Here is a 10211-nt window from a genome sequence, read left to right on the forward strand (position 1 = left end):
AACTACATATATTTTCAATTGCATCATTAATCAAAACCTTCAAAATAGAATAATATTCCTAAAGATTAAAACAATAATGTAGATAATATGATGGCTTACATGCTGAACCTTCTATACTTTCCTAAAATATTAATCTCATGAATAAAATTCCAATGGTACTGTTATGTTCCTAAATATTGGAATAATATTTCTTAATATGTAAATAAACAAAGGTTTAAATAATTAAACTGATGAGTTAACATATTCATTATAAACAATTATACATACTCATTAACACAAACATTCTTATTAAGTTAGTAACTACAAATGTTTATAGACTTGACTAACAATCATTAGAAATACAAAGGAAATATGGTATATTAACTCGGTGCAAAGGCTGTTCAAAACAACTCACTTTATGCCAGTAGTTGCTTTGCAAATAAAGCGTATATATATATATATATATACACACACACATACACATAAAACTGAAAACTATATTCCCTGGTAAAATGTACTGTATTTGAAATCTCCAAAGTAAAAAGTAAAAAATTAATCTTAATCTGTATTGGAAGAATTCCACTGATCTATTTTCATTATTTCTAATTTACAAAAAGAATAATCTTAGATTAATCCAGTTGTTTTAAGTACAATGTAATTCATCCACTTCATGAAATGTTTAAGTTGCTTTAATAAAAGTAAAACTTTGGTTTGAAAACTAATGGCCTGAATGTTAACAAGGATACCTACAGATACCTATTTGTTGTAAATTATAATAACTAAGCTGTTAAATACTTAAATGCAATCAATTTCATTTTCCTTCTTGAAAACTGCTCTCAGTAGCATCTCAGTGTTAAATCTTGGGCCAATGACATTCCAGAACACCACAACTTAGACTGATAATTCTACTAATTCTAAACAACTACAGAAAAACTTTTCACCCTTCATACATTTTAATTTTTTTTTTTTTTACATCAGAAGCAATGCAAACAATTCCTTTTTGACAGCCCACCCAAAGAGCTTTAATACAACCTTAAAGAATGAGGAATCAAACCTCAGTTAAACAAAAGTGTATGGTATTGAAAAACTCAGTGCTCATTAACAGTCACAACATATCCTACTTGAGTATTAAGGACTACACCTTAAGTCAACAATCACTGGTTTATACAAAGCCTGAGGCAATGCAAGAGATATATTCTAAACCAGATATAAAGTGATACAAACATCTACTTCTGTATGCAAACAACATATACACCAGTGTTTTAAATGTAACTTTCTTTTATATAAAATAAATGACATAATACTGAATAACAGGAAATCATCAGAAACCCCAATTTTTATTTGACTATCAATAAGAAAACATTTTATACAGTAAAGATAATATTTAAATTATGTTACATATTCATGAAAAATTCTTATCATCATATGATCAGCTGGATGTGCATTCTATTACATGTTGTAATATGTTTTTCTGTGTTTAATTAATTACTACAAGCTGCCTACCACAGTTTCTGCTGAATATCTTGATAGAAATATTTGTTGAATAAATTATTATATTTCAAATTGTTTATACTTATATTTCTGCAAATTAGTTCATTATACTAACCTAAATATCTTTCATAATATGCTATCTCTAATTACTTTTTATAAACTAACAGTGTAAACCAGGATGATACCTACAATCTTTAGCATTATACAACTAAAATTTATTTACCTATCTGTTGCTAAATTCTCAGGACAAACCTACAATTGAGTTCATATTAAAAAAAAACATTTAATATTATGAGTTGGCATGGCCACAACAGATTTTCAAAATATGTATTTTGAGAAAAGTACTCCCTAACAAGTTTATGCTTTTTTGTTCCAGGACAAATATAAACAAATAATTTAAATTGTTTACTTTTCTCAGGGATAGGTGTGCAGGGACAATCTCGAGGGACAAAATGGTGTCTTGTCTATAATGTTGTGTGTTGATACTACTTGCCAAGTAACAACTAGTGTCAAGTATTTATCCACCTACAGAACTACTTTTTTAGAATGGTAAAAGTGTAGAAAAATATCAGTTTTGAGGTTGAAGAATTCTTTGTGAAACTTGTAAGCTGAAGATGGTAAAATAGGAATTGAAATGTATATTAAAATAAATGTGCTGCACATCACATATATATGTAATAGGTGGGAGAAAATAAGTCCCATAATAAGCATCAATAAAATTAATTCAAAAACTAAAGGAAAATAAAAAAATCCAAATAATATTATTCACAGTTGATTTGTTGGTTCACTGAAGCTGAACTTGTTTCAAGGAGACCAGAAATAAGAACAGCAACTGGATCCATAATTTAAACAGCCTATTATGTAGCAAACAAGGACAAAAGAACTGCCAATAAGAGAAAATATAACCCATTATCATTAATCTTGCAATACATTTGTCAAAATCCCAAAACCAGAGAGATGTATTACCATAAAACACTTTTTTGGAATAATTCACGGAAATAAACATTCATGATTTCTGAGCTGAGTAATGTTGTTAGACAATTTAATTTATTATTCATATCCTTAAGAAACTTACACATTTAATTTTATACAAAAAAATCTGGTTGAATGAATTTGATAATGTTCATTGCCTAATTTTATACTTTTCTAAAACTGTTCCTCAAATGTTACTGCAGTTCATACTATATACAGCGACCACCTGTCAACCTAATTATGTATACTGTAACTATACACAGCAAACAATATTCACCAGTCCCTGCAGTGCCCTCATAGACTACAGTTTCACACTGTGAAGAATAGTTGTGGTAAAACTCTCAAGGGATACTTCAATACTATAGGATACAGTACTGCTAAAATCTCATTTATGGACATAATAATAAAGAAAAAATGTATGATCAACCACTGATGGAAAGGATAAAAGTGTCAAACCACATAAAAAAATAACCATCAAATATGTAGCACTGTAACAAACAAAAAATATGCAAACTATCATAGTAACAATAACTTGTAAACTAACAAATTAAGTCTGCACAGAATCTGATGTTTATATATATATATATACATATATATATATGTAATATAATGTAGTAACAAATTAGCTCATGAAGAAACCTCAAAACAAATTATTTTACAAAACTGTGATGTGAGTTTTCTGTCAAATTTAGCCAGCAGTCAATCAGCCCCCTTTTTTTTTCAAAAAGTTATAAGCTAAAGAGGTAAAGTAAAGCCAAAAGAGATAACTACATAAACTGAGGGGAAAAAATACATTAAAATTTATGTTTACTAATAAATCAGGTAAAGGAAAGGAACATAAACACAAGAAAAACTACTAAAACTATTGGAACTCCAATATGCATAAAGTAATTACAGGAATACAAACCAATATCTTTAATGAAGTTGAAAAAGATAGTAACAGATTGCAGGTCCTGACATTAAAATTAAGTCCCTAGAGTCAGTTCTGGCTTGCTCTCCAAAACATTTTAATGAAATGCATAGTCTCATGTAACTATTCATTCTGCTGAATGACCAAGTTATGCAAACCATTACATGATGTATCTTGCTGTAAACAATTAACTCTCATGTTAATTAATAGAAGTCATACACAGTTAACCAAAATTAAGTTGACACAAGATGCAAGTACACAGCCCTTCACATTTTTCAAGAACTGCCATATACAGATTTATATGAAATTATGTCTAACTATTTCTAAGTGTACATATAATGCAAACATGTTTTTGTTGTTTATAATTTTGTTTTACACACAGTAGTACACTTTAACATTCTGATCTTACAGATTAATTAGATGCTGTATTCTTGTATATACATATATATATATAACACAGATCTTTTAATGTAAGTCCCATTTTAAGGTATTAACTGAACTTAAAAATTTGTAATCTTACTGGCATAACCCCTACTGACAGTGAAGCATATAAAACTAAAATTCATTTAAACAGTACTTAAAAAAATAACAATTCAGGTGATTTGAGGCATAATGACCCACTGTGTTCTCCAATTATGCTTAACAAATATTAAACTTAAAATATTTTAATGTTTTTTTATTAGAAACAAAACCAAAAAAGATGGAAATTATCACACCAAAGCACTTTATCAGGTAAATAAATCATAAGTCTCGAGAAAAGAAGGGGTAAGATGTGATGTTCCTGAAGTTTACAAAATTATGCAGGATCAGTAGGATAAAATCCTCCAATTACTTTGTGCTACATTCTAAAGAACGTTGGATGAGAGGATAGAAATTTGAAATTTTGGAAAATAACAGGTTAGGCTCCAGGTAAGACAGTTTCGTTTTAATAGCAGGGTAACTGATTTATTGAATACTCAGTTGCTTGTCATTAGCACTAGTGGAGGCTAGTATTTTACAGGAGTTTAAGAGGGGAATTAATGATTTCTTGAAAAGTAAAAGGAGAGTTTAAATTTTTACTTTTCCAAAAGACTAAGTTGGCCTTTTCTATAGGTTATTTTATGTTAATCCTGCCTCAGAACAGTCTTACAAGTATATTTCCAAAACTTATAAATACTATCCTTCTTTGAATCACACACATTCTTACACATAACTCAAAAGAGACCTTTTAAATGCAGTTCATCCAATATCTCGGCTGGCTCATAATAAGTCTCAAGTATAAATTCATACCTAATTTTCATTAACTTCCTAGTTTAATGTTAGCAAGTTTTTGAATTGAGAAATTAGGACAATAAATTTAAGATAAAATCCTACTACTGCCTACTTAATGAAAGCAGTGTTAGAGCATTCAGTACAATATCAGACTAGTAATAACAAAAAGAGTATTTCAAAAATTTGTTACCTAAACTGGTAAATAATAAGTTGACAGGAAGCCTTTTATTATCACAAAGTAAACCCTTCTCTTACAACTCTTGCAATGTTGAAATCCTAGTTCTCCATTGTCTGTAATGTAATGATTTCTGTTCTGATAAGGCATGAAAACCTTACAAACCATTAATAAAGTCAGCTTAACTCATATTAGTTCTATCTTGCACCCACTACTTAATCTTTTCATGACTTTAGAAATAATTTTTCTACTTGTTTTAGAAACATATTATCCAGTTTTGAGTAACTCGTATTTACTATTTTTTAAAAGTGGTATTGTATGTTACTGTTAGAAGAATCCTACAGAATTTAACATAAAAATCTTACTATAATTAATATTTACATTTACCATAAAGTTGTTAAAAATGTGTTATAATGTTTCAAAACTATGACATATATGACAATAAATTTTAATAATAAGTAACATTTTAACACTAATTGAATAATTTTCATTTGTTTAAAATAATTAAATAATTTGAAGTCTATGTTGTCTAATATTCCTACACACTAAGATACTAAATTTCATTTGTAAAATGTACATCTTCATATGGTACCAAATGTTTTTGTATTTCCATAACTTTTGAGTTCTCAAAGATTAATGCTAGAAAGACTTTTTGATATTGTTGAGATTCCTTCGCTATAAATACTGTATGTTAATTCCTGACTTACAAATATGCAATCAGATTTTATTCTCTAATAGTAAAAACAATATTAACAGAAAAATCAGTCTTAGCTACCAGGTGTTTTTGGTAAAGAAAATTACACAGGGTAGATTATAAGATATTATATATACACTAGTCTATTTTTCAAAGTGGATATTAAATAACAGCAACAAAAATATTTTTTATTTATAACCAGCAGAAGTTAAAATAATATTGAATCAAATAATTAATATAAAAGAGATTACTTTAAAGTATTTACAATTGCACAAAATACAAGAAACAAAATCAGTTTCTAGAATGAGTATGTAACTAGGACACATTTTATAATACAGATTTCTAGTCTAGATCAATACAAGGCATGATTTATACAACATAAATATTCTGTATTTGAAACTTAATTATAAAACTACAGAAAGAGGATGAGGTTATGGCATCACAAAAACTGTGCAATTAAACTGGCTCAACCTGGCATACTCAAACACTTAAGATCATTCTTTGATTTCAAAACAATGATTACACTTTATACTTGTAAAACAAAGTAATAACTCACACAAGTTATACATAAGCTTCAGTGCAGAATACTCGCTGCCGAATCTTGAAATAAAAATTATGCCATGAGCTGAAGGTTTTTCCGGACCATATCCAAAATCCTGAAGTAATGCCAACAACCAAAGTCATCAAATACTTGATCATAAAAACTGCAAAGTCTGGTTTTGGCCAATACTTTTGGTTAACAGGGCAAGGGATACTATAATTTCGCAACTTGCACATCTGGTTTTGCCAGGATAACATCCAGGTATCAAAATATGTCTGTTCATAAAAGTAGCAAGCTAACACAATAACAGCTGGAACTGTGTAAAGTACAGAGAAAATTCCTATACGTATCATGAGCTTTTCTAACTTGTCTGTTCTGGTACCATCGTGTTTCATCACGGTACGAATATGACAAAGGGATACAAAGCCTGCTAATAAGAACACAGTTCCTAGAGCAAGATACACAAAGAGTGGACCGAGAATAAATCCACGTAGGGCATCAACATTCCAAATGCCAACATAACATACTCCACTCAACACATCTCCATCTACTTTGCCCATAGCAAGAACTGTTATAGTTTTAATGGCAGGAACAGTCCAAGCAGCAACATGAAAATAATGGGAATTTTTTTCAATAGCTTCATGCCCCCACTTCAGACCAGCTGCTAGGAACCATGTTAAGGTTAAAACAACCCACCAGATGGAGCTGGCCATGCTAAAAAAATAAAGTAGCATGAACAAAATTGTACAACTTTCCTTTTTACTTCCTTGAGTAATTGTTTGTACCATTTCAACACCAGCTTTACCTCCAGGAGGATCAAAAAGTTCGTTACAAGACACTTTATCTCTAAGAAAAAGTCCCACAACATAGGTCAAAGCCACTACAAAATAGCAAGCCGAGAGAAAAATTATTGGTCTTTCAGGATACCGAAACCTTTTTTGATCCACGATAAAAGTTAAAACAGTGAATGATGTTGAAATCATACATAACACAGCCCATGTTCCTATCCATACATTAGCAAACTTACGTTCCTCATTCCTGAAAAACATTCCATGGCATGGAAGCCCACAGTCCTTTTCTGTCTTTTTTCCAATTCTTACAACATAATCCAATCCTTTTGGCACTCTAAAATGAACAGGACAAACAAATCCTATATCTTTCTTAGTTGTATTTGAAATTATTGGGATGTTCTCTCTATTTGGCGGAGGGGTTCCCACATGGCTTGACTTTCCTGTATTATTTTGTGCAACACAGAGTTTATCTCCATCTACTTCAGGAAACTTGGCACAATCCAAACTTTCTGGCCATTGAAAACCAAATTTGTTCATCAAACCTTCACAGCCATTTTTGGCAGACATGCACAAAGAACGACATGGAGGTAATGGATAATTTAATATTGTGCAAACTGGAGCATATATTGAACACAGAAAAAACTGGAGAACAGAACTACATTTTACCTTCACTAGAGGAAAGAACTGATGCACTTCTAAGCCAGCATCTTCTTGTTTTTGATGATTGAGAAGGTTTGGCATCATTGTCATATTGTACTGAATATCTTTACACAATGGTATCGTAATTGGTTCGCACAAACCGTGCTGAGGGACAGGTTGTTCGCTGCGACTGGCTTGGGCGAGAGCCGGTAGTCCTCCATATTGTAGGCTTATGAATATGACTACTACGAAAAATAATGAAAGTTGGACGTGCATAAACTCCGGGAGTCGGACTTGAGCCATTGCTTCATTAGGCCTATCCTATCGCGGTAATACTAGGTTTACTAACATCAACTGCACTTGTCTGTAATTTACTTTGGTATTACGATAGTCATTTCCACAAAACGGTCAAGTGGCAGTTTGAAAACGGTGGAACATATCAGAAGACATAACATCCCTACTTACTGACATCTTCGACAGTTTCTTTAAAAACAAAACTGAATAAAGTAATTCATTTCAATTATATACAGTACTTGTTTTTCTGACGGAGACAGCGAAACGAAAATACGCTTCCAGAAACAATGTTCAAGCTCATTGGCTAGATACAGCACAGTGGGCGTTGATAATCCCATCTGGTAAGCAGGCTCGGATAAATCCAAAATTTGATTGGTTGAACAAAAACAAAAAAGTCTGCAATTGAAGCTAATTAAGTACGGTGGCGTAGAGATAGATTTCTATATCTTGAAAGCGAAAGAAACTTATTTACCATTGTACTTTAGTTAACTTATACGTAACGATATTACTTGTATCCTAACTTATTCCTCACAAGAAAATTCTTAAAAAATAATGATACCCTTCTATATTTGACTAATAAATCACAATGTAACAAAAGAAGTGATTTTAAAGGTTTACAGTGAAGATGTGTGCATGCAATGCGTCAAATGTTGTACTTGAACCTGATTTTTGGCATTCCGTACTACCAACGTATTTATCTAACAGTTTGTAAGATCCTTCTAATTGTTAAACCAGCATATCAAACTTAAATGTATCCAAGTCACTTTATAACAATTCAACCATTCTGAATTATAAAACAAACAAAACGTGTAAGTATGTAAATTTATCACACATATTTTCTTTTTTATTCGTGTGATTTAAAATTATTTTCAAAATCTCTCATCAGATGGTGCCACATAGCGTAGTAGCTTCTGATTGTGGCAAATTACACTTTCAATTTAAGATTTCATTATTCTAATTTAGTACATTTATTTTGACAATAAATTGTACACATTAATAGTAGAATTTTATTGTGTTATACGTTTAATGTGATAATATATATAGTTGTTTGAATAAAATTTGTTTATTTATTTATTTGTTTTTGCTGTAAAATGGATTTACCTTTATATTTTTAAATATTTAACGGATTATGGATTATAGTTATACGCCCTTCAGATATATAGGGGAATTCCTATGAGGATCTTGTGGCATGCTCCGTAACGCTCTCGTCAACCAACTGAACAGGATTAATGATTCTCTCGAAACGGTGGATGACATTTTGTCTCGCTAAATCACTCTTTAACAATGATCACAAAGCCCATTCAGCTGAGTTTTAGAACTAGCTATCATTCAGTTATGCAAGCTATCTAGGTGTCAAATCTACTACCACCAGCCATCCTAATCTAACTGTGTTAATTGAGCAGATCATTCAATATCCCAATGATATCTATCATAGTGAAACTGCTTGATAGCTTGGAAAGTGAGGCTCGCAAAGCCCTTTCCGTCTTCTTAATCATGCAATTTACAAACCATCCAACCTGAGATAATTGAGTGGTAATTACACAATGTAATGCATACACTGTGCACTTACAATGTACCCCCCGATAGCTCGAAAAGCAAAGAACGACACCTGTCAGTTAATGATAATTTAATTACACGATAGTCCTAGTTGCATGATGACCAAGTGATAATCATAATGTAATGCATACAATGCACCTTACAATACCACCCAATAGCTCAAAAATCAAGGATGCTGCTTCCTTTCAGTCATTTCTAAATGAATGTCTGAAATGTTTGATGATGATTAGGCTTACTCCAAAACATATCAATTGGAAGGTCATTGGCGACTCTTGGACAACTGCTGGAGCTATTTCTAACCTCTAAAACCTGGAACTTTTTCATACGACTCGTCATGAATCATATAAAATCAGCATCAGGAGTTGCACTTTCTATCCCTGAATTCATTTCAGACAGGTCACTGTATGAAATGATTAAGGAAGTAGTCCAGATCTCTCTTGACAGTACCTTCAAATTTGGGGGAGAAATCTGCTGAGTTTTACTCACAAGCCTTTCTCCTATAGGCATAAACGTCTTAAACATCAGGATATACTTAGAAACCTCAACACTCTGACGAGCAGTAGATCTGTGCTCTGGAGCAGCAGAATGGCGAGATGAACTTTGCAGTTCGTCCATTGTTTCTATGTGAACCCAGACTTTACTGCGATCTATGGTCGCCCTGGTCACTTACTTGCAAGCTCAGAGAGGCCCACAATTGCCCCATGGCTCACCGTTTTCATCAGTTAGTGCTCACCATCTTACTTACAAGTAAAACAGTTCCTGTTAGTGAACTCTGTCCACCACCATTAGCACCTCCAATCTCTCTCTGGTAGTCTTTGATGGCTTCAACCATCTCCCTTCGGTGACTTTTGGTTGTACGTCCTTTGAATTGTAGGAAAGACCATTTTTTCAAGTACAAAGCCTTTTTACTCTTAATA

At 31.8% G+C, this 10211-nt stretch overlaps 1 protein-coding gene across 1 annotated transcript; it reads right to left on the reverse strand.

Annotated features, from left to right (window-relative positions):
* Positions 1 to 548: 548 nt before the first annotated feature.
* Positions 549 to 7980, reverse strand: LOC106471967 (frizzled-2-like). The gene is made up of 2 exons (XM_013932595.2): positions 6029 to 7980; positions 549 to 4894 (listed from the first exon to the last, which is right to left on the reverse strand). Exon 1 carries the CDS (start codon positions 7744 to 7746, stop codon positions 6034 to 6036), a length of 1713 nt encoding a protein of 570 aa, XP_013788049.1. The 5' UTR covers positions 7747 to 7980; the 3' UTR covers positions 549 to 4894; positions 6029 to 6033.
* Between the last annotated feature and the right edge of the window lie 2231 nt (positions 7981 to 10211).

Source organism: Limulus polyphemus, unplaced genomic scaffold (genome assembly GCF_000517525.1).
Source record: "Limulus polyphemus unplaced genomic scaffold, Limulus_polyphemus-2.1.2 Scaffold4993, whole genome shotgun sequence".
NCBI lineage: Eukaryota > Metazoa > Arthropoda > Merostomata > Xiphosura > Limulidae > Limulus > Limulus polyphemus.

Bases quoted from the DNA above. Each gene is read 5' to 3' on its own strand.
- LOC106471967 (XM_013932595.2), bottom strand. From the start codon at position 7,746: ATGGCTCAAGTCCGACTCCCGGAGTTTATGCACGTCCAACTTTCATTA.